The 13,968-nt window shown below is 44.8% G+C and overlaps 2 protein-coding genes across 6 annotated transcripts in view; one reads left to right on the forward strand and one right to left on the reverse strand.

Moving 5' to 3' along the window:
• NFRKB (nuclear factor related to kappaB binding protein) overlaps positions 1-8,569 on the forward strand; it is a 35,176-nt gene extending 26,607 nt beyond the window's left edge. For all 5 annotated transcript variants that reach the window (XM_073239484.1, XM_017679978.3, XM_017679979.3 and 2 more), the window contains 5 exons: positions 5-217; positions 2,823-3,590; positions 6,517-6,623; positions 7,375-7,510; positions 7,629-8,569. In XM_073239484.1, coding sequence (XP_073095585.1) covers positions 5-217; positions 2,823-3,590; positions 6,517-6,623; positions 7,375-7,510; positions 7,629-7,754 — 1,350 coding nt within the window. In that variant the 3' untranslated portion in view covers positions 7,755-8,569. The remainder of the gene's footprint in view (positions 1-4; positions 218-2,822; positions 3,591-6,516; positions 6,624-7,374; positions 7,511-7,628) is intronic.
• A 2,508-nt stretch (positions 8,570-11,077) lies between these two features.
• The window catches only part of TMEM45B (transmembrane protein 45B), a 28,052-nt gene continuing 25,161 nt past the window's right edge, over positions 11,078-13,968 (reverse strand). The window contains exons 4-6 of the mRNA XM_017679982.3: positions 13,652-13,836; positions 13,025-13,170; positions 11,078-11,989 (exon numbers count right to left, since the gene is read on the reverse strand). Coding sequence (XP_017535471.1) covers positions 11,881-11,989; positions 13,025-13,170; positions 13,652-13,836 — 440 coding nt within the window. The 3' untranslated portion in view covers positions 11,078-11,880. The remainder of the gene's footprint in view (positions 11,990-13,024; positions 13,171-13,651; positions 13,837-13,968) is intronic.

The raw sequence follows: 13,968 nt of genomic DNA on the forward strand, positions 1-13,968 counted from the left end.
CCAGACAGCAGTGGCCACGGTTCCAGTCAAAGCTCAGACTGCGGCAGCCACTGTGCAGCGACCTGGACCTGGGCAGGCAGGGCTCACGGTGACAAGCCTCCCTGCCACAGCCAGCCCTGTGAGCAAGCCAGCCACGAGTTCTCCTGGCACCTCTGCCCCAAGTGCCTCCACAGCTGCCGTCATTCAGAATGTCACAGGACAGAATATTATCAAGCAGGTAGGCGGAAATGTTTTCAGTGGATCTGACGCCTTTGTCCGAAAGCAGAGGACAGTGGAGTCTGAGTGATTTGTGACCTTTGGTCTTTAGTTCATGGATATTTCAAGTATGAGTTCCTAGCAAGGGCAGCTCAAGCTTTACAGATGCTAAAGAGATTTCTTCTGTTTTTCTTTCCATATAATTATTCAGCATTTAGTAGCTGAGCTTCTGGATTTGGAGTAGATTCTCCGTGAACTTATTTAGTTAAAATCCTATGGTATAACTTATTATTGGTGTTTCAGTTTAGCACTAGTAAAGGTAGAAGACATTTTTACTTTCTTAATTGTGAATATGCATTGATAATCATTGAACTTCAAGGAATTATTAGGCAAAATAGCAATGAATACTGATGGGTGCTTACCATGTGTCTGCACTGTGCAGAACATTTTATAGATATTAAATAATCCTAACACCACAGGGTAGGTACTTGTGTTATCCCCATTTCACAGATGAAGACATGGAAGCCAAATGATAAAGTAACATTTTTTTCATTAAACAGATACTTACTGAGTGCTTTTTGTGTGCCAGGCACTTTCCAAAGTATTGAGGGCTTCCTGGTATATTACACAGACCAAGTCCTTGCCTTTGTGGAGTTCATGTTCTCATAGAGCTAGGGGACAGACACACCCTTTGAGGTCAAGTACAATAAGAGCTGTGAGCATCAGTAATCGGGAGGGGGTAGAGTGGCAGTGTGCCTGTCAACCAGGGTGATCAGGGAGGGCTGTTCTGAGGAGATGGCATTAGAGATGAGTGAGGGAAGAGAGTGCCTGTTAAGTTTATCTGGAGATAGAGCCTTCCAGGCATAGGGATAGGCAGTGAAAATGCCTGAGTGAGAAATAACAGGAAAGCTATTGTGGCTGAAGCCTTGTGAATGAATGTGAAAGTGTTAGGAGGTGAGGTTGCCAATGGTTAAATCTTGTGGGACTCTGATTTAATAACTTAAATGAAGTGGGAGCCATTGAAAGATAGCAAGCCAGAATGACTTGATCGAGTTGACATTTAAAGAAACTGCTGGCTGCCTCATTGAATGGACATGATGGGGAGAGTAAACCTGTTCAGAGGCAGTTGGCCGCAGTCAGGTGAGAGATGATGCTGACTCCTTGTGAGGTGTGCTGTGTCCGTGGGAAGTGCTGGGATTCTCAGTACAGGGTTGAAGTGGAGCTGGTGTGGTTTTCCTGTGGTTTAATCGTAGGGTCTGAGAGAAGGGAGTGGAGAATGACGCCATGGCATTTGACTGAGTGCAGCATGATGTCATTTACTGACAGAAGGAAACACTGAGGTGTGGAGATTCTATAACAGAGAAAAGTGTGCTCATGAAGTCAGCACCTACATTGGGGTGAGAGAGTGTGTGTGCGTGGGCCTTAGAATTGATCACTCAACAGACAGAAATAATGTGGGTGCCTGGTGGCCTGCCAGTTTGGTGGCTATTTGGGATTGGTTGAGTTCAAAAGAGAATGTAAGGTGAGGAAGTGGAGACAGTGAATATAAGTAATTTTTAGAGCAGTTTTGCTTTTGATGACTGCAGAGGACTGGGCTGGAGCAGGAGAGGGAGCTGTGGAGGAGAACAGGGTTTGCTGCTTTTTAGGGTGGGAAGTGTTACAGCATGTTTGCATTCTGATGGCAGTGGTCCAGTAAAGAGGGGAGAATTGCTCATGCAACAGAGAAAGACCCTGAGGCTAGAAGGGCTGTGTCTACTACGTGGGAAAGATTGGCCTTAGAGGAGTTGGTGTGTGAACCCAGGAAGTCAGGCTCTAGGCCCAGGCTTTTAAGCTCCATGACATTGTACTGCTCTCAAAGTGAAGGTTGATGTAACTATTAACAGACCTTTCTGAGACAGTTGAGGAAATGTGATTAATATGCTCTCAGGTAATATTATAGGTAATTTTTTTTTTTTAATTTAAGAAGTCCTTTTCTAGGTTAAAGATGTGTACAGAAGTATTGATTGCCAAAATGATGTATAGTTGACCCTTGAACAACTTGGGTTGCAGGCACCAAACTCTATGAGGTGGAAAATCCACGTGTAACTACTGACTCCCCAAAAACTAAACTACTAACAGTCTACTGCTGACTGAAGCCTTATTGATAACACAAACAGTTGATTAACACATTTGCTGTGTTACTGTGTATTCTGTTTTATGTTCTTACCATAAGCTAGAGAAAAGAAACTTTTTTCGAATTATTGTAAATCCAAAAAGTTTTTCAATATATTTACTGAAAAAAAATCCTCATACAGGGAAACCCAATGCTGTTCAAACCCGTTTTGTGGAAGGGTCAACTGTGTATTGGTTTTCTTTAAAATATTCCAACTCCCCTCTCACCACCTCCCCCCAAAAGATGGTGAAAGAGAGAGAAAAAAAGATTGGCAAAGTGATTATTTTTGAAGCTCAATGACAGATACATGGATTTATTATACTATTCTCTACTTCTGTGAACATTTACTATTTTTCAAAATTTAAAGTTAGGAAAATATGTGAAATACACATACCCAAGAAATGGAGGTTTACCTCATTACACGGCATACCCAGTCTGTGAATCCCGTTGTCAGTGCTGTTTCTTCCTCATGCAGGTAGCAATCACAGGGCAACTGGGGGTGAAGCCCCAGACGAGCAACAGCATGCCACTCACAGCTGCTAACTTCCGTATCCAGGGTAAGGATGTTTTGCGTCTGCCACCCTCCTCCATCACCACAGATGCCAAAGGCCAGACAGTTCTGCGAATCACTCCGGACATGATGGCCACATTGGCCAAGTCCCAAGTCACCACGGTCAAACTGACGCAGGACCTCTTTGGGCCAGGGAGCGGCCCTGGGGGCAAAGGCATCTCCGCTACCTTCCACGTCACCTCGGCTACAGCCCATGCGGCCGATGGCCCCACTGCGGCCAGCTCAGCCGGCACCCCTGCACCCACTCCTGCAGGCACCACCGTGGTCAAAGTGGCTCCTGACCTCAAAACAACCGAAGCCTCAAGTTCAGCTTTTCGCTTAATGCCAGCTCTTGGTGTGAGTGTGGCCGACCAAAAGGGGAAAAACACGGTGGCCTCTTCAGAAGCGAAACCTGCTGCCACGATCCGCATTGTGCAGGGCCTGGGTGTGATGCCTCCCAAAGCAGGCCAGACTATTACCGTTGCAGCCCATGCCAAGCAAGCGTCCTCTGTGGCCAGTGGGTCTGGGACTGTCCATTCTTCAGCGGTGTCTCTGCCCAGTATGAATGCTGCTGTGTCCAAGACCGTGGCCGTGGCTTCTGGGGCTGCAAGCACCCCCATCAGCCTTGGGACCGGGGCCCCAACTGTGCGGCAGGTCCCTGTGAGCACAACAGTTGTTTCCACGTCTCAGGCTGTGAGTACTTGAGTGCTGAAGAAAGTCCTTTCTGCTTAGGAGACTTGGTAAAGCTCCCTAAGAGCCAGGAAACTTCTCTTTTTTTAGGAACAAATTGGAAGCCCTGTCTGTATCACTTCGTGTCACCCAAAAATGCTTATTTGCCAAAGAATTCTTTAATTTTGAAATGAAGTTTTGAAAGTGCAGTACATGCATACATTCTTATAAAAAGTTAAAACTGCATAGAAGTACCTAGAGTAAAATAGACAATTTCTTTCACCACCCTGTAATTCTCTCTTCATGAGGACTAATTACTGTTGGTATTTTGGCATTTATCCTTCCAGTCTTTTTCCTGAGCATTTTCATCTATATACACACAGTTAAAAAAAAAAAAAGAATCCTTATAAGAGAGGACCTTAATCTATATACATTGTTCTGTGATTTGGTTTATTTATTTAAAATATGTCTTGAGGACCTTTCTACGTCCTCCAGATAGTGACTTTTTGCCAAGACCGTGGTCATCCACAGGGCACTGTGCTTCTCTGTTCGGGCATACATACGCGCTGTTGAAAGCCAGTGCCCAGTGAACGTGTGTATGCACACGTGTGTGTTCCTGGTGGATGTTCCTGGCCTGGGTCAGGGAGGTATACTGAAAGTTTTGATACTCCAGTTGTGCTGCCAAAAAGGCCATGCCAGCTTACACTCCCCCCAGCAAGTCCCGTTTCCCCCACACCGAGCCAGTGCTGGATAGCACAGTACATCTTTAACTTTATGTGGGTCTTCCCAGTATCCCTGTGTTACAGTTCTTTCCCTGTTTCATTTCTCTGGCTTCAGTAATCTTAGCATCCATTCATATGGAGATTTGTGTGTGCTCTCCAGTGGTGAATAAATCTTTTTTGCCGGTTTTCTTCTGGGGTATTTGGCTTCTTCATGTTATTTGAGGTGGCCCTTTATATCTTCTGGGCATTAGCTTTTTGTATGTGTAGAAAACTTTCTTCCAGTCTGTCATTTTTTAACCTTGGCATATGGAGCCTTTTGCTCTAAAGGTATTTTATCTGATTAGATCTACCAACATTTTATTTTATGGTTCCTAGCTTTTGCGTCTTAGGCTTTTCTTAACCCTGACATTTTAAAGATAATAGCCTTCATTTTCATTAATATTTTCAGAGTTTTAAAAGTATAATTGATTATCTATTTGAAATATAGTTTTGTCACTGTCATGTGGCAGAGATACCATTTTACATTTTTCACATTATTCCAACATCACTGACTAGTGTATTCTTTCCCTACTAACTAGAAATACTACATTTATCACAAACCAAATTGCCCATGTCACCTTAGCTGCATTTCTGGGGACATGTGTGTTTATTCTCCAGTCTCCAGATAAGGAGCACTGTTTTCTGTATAGTGGGATACTTATAGACAGTATAAAGCATAATTTAGTTTTCTGAGCAAGCTACATAGTCATCATTCAGATAAAAGCCAGAGTGATGGATGAGGAAGGACATAGTATAATCAACCAGCCAGCAAACCCTTCAATATAGTGTGACTTAAAAGGAAGTGTTTGTTTAGGTTCTTCTATCATAGAAGTTAAAATAAGGAGGCAGGGAAACAGCGCTTACTTGACCCATCGCTGTTGCTCCTGAATCCTCCTCCTAATGCAGAAAGGTAGCATCCAAACACATCTCTCTTGTTAGTAATCAGTCTGGATAAATACAACCAGAGAGCATCCAGTGGGTCAGGAAGTACTGAAGGGTGCTTTTTCCCTCCCTAGTCGGCTAGCTAGGCTGCTTGTGAAGGGACACTTCCAGTTGGTTTACTGGTAATCTGAAATGTTTTAAGCAACTCAGGTGATCTTAAGAAGAAAATAAAGCCTTATGTAAGTCTACCTGCTGACCCCATCTTGAAGTCTTGTGTTGCCTGTTGGCACTTCCAGGGCTTTCTGATGGGCTACATTTTGGGAGTGAACCATGGAGTCTGGTGTGGGCACCAGTGATGTACTGCTACTTGTGGGCGCCTGGCTTCTTTAGGACTAGCTTGCCCACAGGAAATGTCAGTGCCTTTCTTGGCATCTTATCAACCATCCTTCCTGAATAATTTTTAAAAATAAGATTTAAAATACAAGATTTTACTGTATATAAATGTTGTCAGCCACGGGCTACAAACCAAGTGGCATGAAAACAGGTGATGCAGGGACCTAATCTCAGCCATCCTGAAATCCCAGGGGCCCAGGCCTTTTCAGCTTTTCTGTTCCTTTCAGGCCTTAACTAGCTTTGGGGTTGGACTTTTCACCTGGTTGAGTTTATCATTAGCATTCCTTAACTAACCTCTCTTATCTCTGGGAGAAACGGAAAGTACCCAGAGAATGTGACCTGTTGCTAATTGAGTGTGCCGTGCTGTGCACTTCCCACCAGTGAGCCTGCATTCCAATGAAGCAGTAGTTACGAGCTTACTGTATTAACTCTTAAGAGCCTCTATCCCTCCTCTCGTTTACTTCAAACAGTTAATGTGTGCCAGTTACTGGGGGTACACAGATGAGTAAGACCCCACCCTCCAAGGGTAGAGTTTATTCCTAATAGCTTATTCTTTTGGCCAGAATGAGACTCAGACTGTTGCTGTGCTTTAGGGAACATACACTTTCCTTCATGATGTAGGTGCACAGTTTGATCCTGATGATGGCAGTTCTATGTGCTTGCTGCTGCTTTAGGTAACATGAAAGAGGATAACATACGAGACGATGCCGAAATACAGACTTTGAACACTTAACTACAGCATATTAGCAGTTTCATGAGGGTTGCCTGGCCCACAGCTCAGGGACATGGGGGCCCTGCAGAACACAGGGAGTGAAAACATCAGTGCCTGCTCCTCAGCTCTGGGAGCCCTGTGGGTGATGCTTGATGGTTTTATCTCCTTCTGTCCCATAAGCCTCACTGCTGTTTCTTTTTAGGGGAAACTGCCTACACGGATCACAGTTCCACTGTCTGTGATTAGCCAGCCTATGAAGGGCAAAAGTGTGGTCACAGCCCCCATCATTAAAGGCAACCTTGGAGCTAAGTAAGTGCTGTGGTGAGGGTGGGCAGGGCTCCTGGGTGGCGCCTTGTCACACAGTGGAAAGGCAGCTCGTCTTTTTGGGGCTCTCCTCTGGTAGCTTCTTTTTAGTGCAACAATAATGAGTGCCTAGGATTGTTCTAGGTGCTGGGATACAGCAATGATTAAAACAGACCAATCCATGCTGTCTTCCAGCTTATATTGTGGAGTGGGCAGAGAAGTAATAAAGTATTCTGTGGGGTGATGATACATACTCTGGAGCAAAAGCAAGTAAGGGGACTCAGCTCAGGTGCCATTCCAGTGGGGGTGTTAGGGAAGGCCTCATGTCAACATTTGAACCCTGTAGGGTGACAGTTCAGAGAATAAGGGCTTACTTGGGAGCCTGGGCTTCTTGGGGCTCTGACTGAAACAGGAATAAGAAAGAAATCTGAAGAGGTCTGTCAGGGTCGCCAGGTAGCTGCTTTGGGGGACGGTTTCTTGTCAGCACACCCCTCCCTGGAACATTGTCCATTAATCTTGCTGAACAAGATAATGGATGTCAGAGCCATTCTGTCAAAGCCCTGGGTACCTTTGGGTTTGTTCTTTCTCACATCATGGGAAGCAGAGAGGCTGAAAGAAAGGTGGTCTCAGCTGGTTTCTGTTTCAGGCCAAATGCTGGCATTTTCACTGGGCACCAGATCTCCCTGTTTTCTTTGAACACATGGCCTGATAGCATGCCATCCTACCATTATGCCTCACTCCTGCTTTCCCTCCACAGCCTCAGTGGGTTGGGCCGCAATATCATCCTCACCACCATGCCAGCGGGTACTAAGCTCATTGCTGGCAATAAGCCTGTTAGTTTCCTTACTGCCCAGCAGTTGCAGCAGCTTCAGCAACAAGGTCAGGCCACACAGGTAAGGTCTAAGGCAAACCACTGGTCATACCAGGCTTCTTTGTCTTTCCTTTGCTGTTAGTTCTCAACTGAGGAGCCCATTTGCAATCTGCTGACCAGCATTCTCTGTTTGCAAACAGGTGCGCATTCAGACTGTTCCTGCTTCCCATCTTCAACAGGGAACAGCTTCTGGTTCCTCCAAAGCAGTGTCCACTGTTGTCGTGACCACAGCTCCATCTCCTAAACAGACACCTGAACAACAGTGATTCCGAGTGGGAAAGATGGCTTCCATCAAAGCTCGTGCCTGTCTGCCTTTCTGGCTGAAAGGAAGGGAATGGGGGCAGGGGCATCATTACTCTAAGCCTGTCTAAGGAAGGCCAGTAGTGGGATGATGGCAACAGTGGCTTGGATTCTGCCACCACACTGCACAGTGGAGCTCACTGAGGAGAGTCCATGGCTCCAGGTCTGTTCCTCGTGGATCCAGAAGTTTCTGTATTAAGAGTTGCGTCACACAAACCAAGGTTCTTTCCTGAGAGCATGACATCGAGGGAGGGCTTACAGTTGGAGTACATGAATGAGCAGACAGTGAATGAGCCTTGTTCTATAAGTGAATTGTATTTTTTAGGTCTTCTGTGAGTAGTGGTCTGGATAGGAATTTTGTGTCCAAAAATTTTTATGTGACTTATTTTTTTAAAGAATCTATTGTACATCCTCATCAAATAAGTACCTGGGCTTTAGCCCCTCTAAACGGATTACTTATTCTTTGACCAGAGCAAGAAAATAGTGAGATTCTTAGTAAGTTGGTGGCTGACTTGAGATCTACATAGTAATGGAGCAGCTGAGTGGGACAGATGGGATTAGTTTGGCTCTGCCTCTTAAAGATGGGTATCAGGATCTTACTTATGGTCCATATTTTACTTGCCAGCTGTGTTCTTATTAAGCCAGTGGGTGGAGGAGGTGGATGCCAGCAGGCGCTGCTTTTGCGGCACACACTGTATTGCGGTTCAGATTGTATATTCCGCAAACCACAGCCCTTGGGCTGGGTACCCGATTTTGTAAATAAAATTTTATTGGAACACAGCCCACACCCATTCGTTGATACCTTACTTGTGGCTGCTTTCAGTTAGAAGGCAGAACTGAGGAGTTGCCATAGAGACCATGTGGCTCTCAAGCCTACACTGTTCCTTATGTGGCCCTCTAAGTAAAACTTTGCTCACTTCTGCTCCTGAGTAGAGAGAGCAGGGAGAGAAGGGGGTGCCTGTGAGGCAGCACCACCCACAGAAGAGGTCAGTCTGGATTTACAAGTCATTTAATGAGTTGTATAGCTCTTTCATTCTTCTTAGCCTCCATCAAGCTACAGGCAGAGCTCAGAACACTATTTTAAAATGTGCTAAGAGATGAAAGCACTGGTGTTGGCAGTATGTGCTTCTCTTGTATTGGACCAGGGGTCAGGTGGCAAAGCTTTTCTGCAGTGGCAGAGTTTCCCTCTCTCTCTTGAAAGTGTCCACATTATTAAAAATGGGCCTTGAATCTGGAAATGCAGTGATGATCTTGTGTGGGTCCTGGGTGAGGAAGTGGAGTTGGGATGCCTGGTTCAGAGGGCATGGCTGGGCACAAGTGGAGTGAGTGGGCAAGCTGCCAAGGAGGAGAGAAGGTTAGTGTGGCCTCTTGGCCTGCAGGGTGCTTTTCCAGACATCTCATTTGATTCTTAAAGCAGGTCTGTGGACACTTTCATTCCTGTTTTAACTGTGAGGAAGTGCTGTGTCTGAGTTGAAATTAAAGAGAATGGAGATGTGAACCCAGTCTTCTAAGTCAAGTACCCTTCCTGCTGCCCTAGGGGGAGGATGGTCGTGATATGTCACGGTAAGTAAGACTTGGGGACAGTGCAGTTACGAGTGGTGAGCCTGGACTCCAAGGAGCAGAGGTGAATTGGCTGGGATAGGTCAAACTTGATGGGCAGGAGAGGACTGGCACAGAAGTAAGATTCGTAAAGGAGATAGGCTGCAATGAAGGGGAAAAAATGGCTCTTAAGTATAGGAGGTACATCTATGTGTTGTAATACTTTGATATTTTCATGTCACTGTTTCCTAGAGTCATTTCACATGGAAAGTCCATGTGACAGTTTCTGCATGAGAAAAAAGTAGAAATTTTAGGGACCCTATTTCAGGTATTTACTCCTGCTTAAAACAAACCCCTTCTCAATTTACTTAACAAATGATTTCATAGAAATGGCTCTGACATTCAGCCCCAGCCCTACCCTACACTTTTGTGAAGTCCCCTGCCTGTTTCCTTGGTGCCCACAGACATTTACACCCTGGGAGAATAGTTAGGGCCACACAGGATGCCAATGTAGGGCCGACTCCCTGGTAAGTGTAATTTAGCGCTGCCCAGCCTGTAGTGGGGTACTGTAGCATGATAGCCCTCACTGGAGTTGTTCAAGTGACATCACCAGCATTTGTACCAAATATGGTTCCTTGGATGCAGACCTCTGGGTTCTGGTGGACATGTGGTAGCTGTGGTGGATGTTTTGGGGGAATAATTCCAGAAGAACTGTGGCAGCCGCTGAACCTCTGAACCTCTGTAAAATTATTCAGACCATGTTTCTAAGACTAGATTTGGTGAATGGCATTGTGATGGGTCTATACTTTAATACCACATCCAAGAATGGTTTTGTCAGGGTTGATCACTTCAGGAAGGGATCTCAACCCACACTGTGAATGGGGCATCTAAATACATTTTAATATTTTCATAGTATTCATAACTCAACACCCTCACACTGGAGAAAATACGTTTCCTTTAAATACCCTGCCACTGCATCCCGCTGCCCCCTGCTTTTAAAAATCTTTACCATGAAAGTAAAAGTGGGAATAGGTTCCTTTTTCCCACCTCCAGTCCTTAAGGAGAGGACATATACATTAACTGCCAACAATAGGTCCAGCAGTACTTGCTGAGTGAAGTGTTCAGTTCCTGCTCATCAGGCAGACCAAGGCAGATCCTGAAAGGAGACCCACAGGTTCTCTTCTAATTATAAGTCAGGCTTTTCAGAGAGCTCATTCTTAATCCTTCAGATGTGACTTCAACTGTGAAATGCTGGCTAACCATGGTTACCTTTCACTTAAGTATCTTGTTTCTTCCAGAGAGCATACAGTGCTGCATATGAATGATCTACCATATTTGTGTGAGTGGCAGAGGGGAAATGAGCTGGCTTTTGAGTCCTGAAGACTGGTTATATGACTTAGTGGATGTGTGACCTGAGGATAGTTAACTTCTCTGAAGGCCATGGGAAATGCTAAACAAAGGGATGGTACTGTTTGGTCTATAACACCTTTCAAATTTTTCCATCCCCACTTTTCACCAGTTTATAGAACTCCAGACTCCCTATGCTCCTTCACACTTACGTTGCCTTCGTTCAGACTGTGCTCTGTGCCTGACCGTGCTTTCTACAGGCAGACTCCCTACTCTTCCCCTCTGTGTCTCCTGGCAGTTGTGCTCACCGCGTATGACGCCAGTCGAGTGTAACTGCTGGCTTATCTCTGCATCAGACTGAATTCCTTGCTGAACACCTAATTTATCAGTCCAACCATTTCAGTGCTGCTGCAAAGTAGATTTTTAATAAATATTTGTTGAAGGAAGTTTGAAGAAAAAACAGATCCAGAACTAAGACAAAAAAGAGTATCAAGACTTTATATTACTACTTCCAGATTCATGTCTTTGCAGGATTCTTATCCTCTGCTTTCAGTTGTATCTAAATTCAAGGCTTTCCACATTTCTCTACCTCGCTATTCATATTTCCTGTCAGTATCCTCTTAGTAGGGTAAGAGGAGCCAAAACATCTGAGTTCTAGGTCACAGCTGGGCCACTAATAGTTTCCTGATTAAAAAAAAAAAGTCACCTTTGGTCCAACCTCATCACTTACCCACTGAGGTAGTACAGTACTCTGGAATATTTTGATTAATTATGAGACGTTTAACAGGTAATATTTGAAACACCAAAGCTTGCAAATTATTTTACTTTTAAAAAATACATGTTAGAATTGTGTCTCTAAAATAAAGGCACTGTCATTCACTTACTTTCTGATAAGAAATACCTGCTTTCTTGAGAGAAAAGGGAGTAAGTCATCCAAAGCAGTCAGTTCTGCTGGATTCATACATGAGACCATTTCCTATCCTGAAACTGTGAGTCTCTTGATTTCTCTTCACACTGGGACACAAAGGCTGGCTTCATTTTTCTTTATGACAGATACAACACCAACCCAGCCTTTAGTCAATTGAATGAGTCAAGTAAATGTACAGAACCTTGAGAGCAGACCAAAACAAGCATTAGGACGGAGATGAATTACAGCTTTGCACTCAAGCTGTTTGTGGCCAAACGGACATGACTGGTGGCCTCTGCTCATTCCTCATCTGAGCCACTCAGGAGGGCCGCCTGGTAAGTGTGATCTGATTTTAGCTTCTGAATCCCAATGATTTCTCCTTTGTGCCTCTTTGACCGACTCAAAAGGCTGTAATAGAGAAATAGCAAGAAAAAATTAGCCCCCAAATTTCCCTTTTCCTCTCACCCAAGGATATGAAGGCATCTACTCTATTTTCTTACATATCTATATCAAATACTGTTATTACTTGTCTACATATCTGGTTTTTTGAATGGTAGCAATTGGTACATACAGACACTCCTGATTAATAGTTAGTGTCATAACAAGGACTAAGCCTGGGTCTCCTGCTTTCCAGTGTGTGGGTTCATTGACCAGAGGGTTGAACTAAAAGAAACTGCAGCCTTGTTCCCTTCCTTCTGGTCTGCGTGGAACTCTTCCTGGGTAAAGTGTATCTGCTTTGGATAGGGAAAGAAGGAGCTAGGAAAAAAAGATAGGCAGCTACAATAGAACTAGTAATACAATGTGCTACAAGTCTCTCCCTCTTGGTGGCTAGAGCTGGGCCTCTGTCTTTACTCACTGGGTGACCTTGATCAAGATACTCAGTCTTGGAGGCTCTGGTTTCCTCATCTGTAAGACACTACAGTACATCCTTCATAAAGTGATGAGGATTAAATGGGATAACATGCTTTAAGTGCTTATGAGAGTACCTGGGACACAGAGCACTTGTGAGAGCACTTGCTGCCATGGTGTGTTAACTGATTGTCACAGTATCTCCAGGGAGCAGGCAGGGCAAATTCAGGGATGAAGTGATGGGTTCACAATGCTCCCAGGACAGAGCAGGGGCTGCAATCTAGTACTGACGCCTAATTCAGTATTTTTCCTTTCACACCACAGGCTTAAGATCTGTCTTAACTGCATTTGACAGTGTTTTGTGACCAGACAGGTCCTTTAACTTCCCAAAGCCTTCTTGCCCTTGTTTATGGGGTGGGGTACCTTGCACAGAACTTGGCATACAGTTGGCAACCCTTTAAGTGGTAGAAGTTAGCACTGCTTAGTTATGAAAGGTGGGCCACTGGGAATAAAAATGATGCAGGGTAATAAATTTCAGGGGCAGAGGGTTGATTAGGAGGAAAATTGACAAAAATTATGTTCTCTCGGTCATACCAATAAACAAGAGAGTAGCTGATGGCTGTAATGCAGAGGGCAGTCAAGTAGTGCCAGCAGAAGCACATGGTGATGAACATGATGTTTGCATCATCCTTCTGGTCCCATTCGGAGGCTCCAAAAGGTGGGAACAGCACAAACCCAATCTGGTGGATTACACAGAGAATCGGCCTCCGTTAATGCATCCTGAGATGCAACCTAACTTCCTTCCTGTGGCTACCAAAGTCATTCATGTATTCACCACCACCTCGTATTTCCCATACCTCTGTTAACTATAGAAGGGCCTTTGTGCATAGGAACATTGCTCCAAGTTAATTCTGGTTTTAGCATTAGGTGTATTTAAAACAAAATTTCAAGGGTCCACATTTCAAGTGAACAGTTTAGTAAGTGGAGCCTGCAAATGTATCCTCCAGTGAGGAGGGCAGGGAAGGAAAGGGTTCATCTGCTCGTCATGTACACACCACAGATAATGCTCATTACTGCACTGCAGGATCCTCATGGGTGGAGTCACGTAAGTCATGGGGTGAGCATGGAGGGAAAGGGGCCATCTTAAGCCTGTTCAGGGTGTTGGACATGCTTAGTGGGACTCTCTAATCCATACAGATCCAAATTGATTCGAACCAGTACCTGCCAGAACCAGGTGCCCTCAAGAATGACGAGACTGGTTCGGAAAAGCTCCAGCACAATGTTGTCCCGAAGGATCACCTCCAAGAAAACACTGAAGCCTCCTCCGAACAAAATGTACAGCAGGAGTGAGTGGATGTGCTGGTCCAGTGGTGGTCGGTTGTGCACGTGGTAGTGCAAGAGAAAACCTGCAGCAGAGCAAACGACAACCTCCAGGGGTGGGCTTGTATTTACTTAAGAGGATTTGTTCCAGACTTTTTCCATCAGAATTCCCTCCTACAGCGGTCTCAAAGCTAGACTTTTCAGCACTCAGGAAGTCA

The sequence above is a fragment of the Manis javanica genome, chromosome 6, assembly GCF_040802235.1.
Source record: "Manis javanica isolate MJ-LG chromosome 6, MJ_LKY, whole genome shotgun sequence".
Classification (NCBI taxonomy): Eukaryota; Metazoa; Chordata; class Mammalia; order Pholidota; family Manidae; genus Manis; species Manis javanica.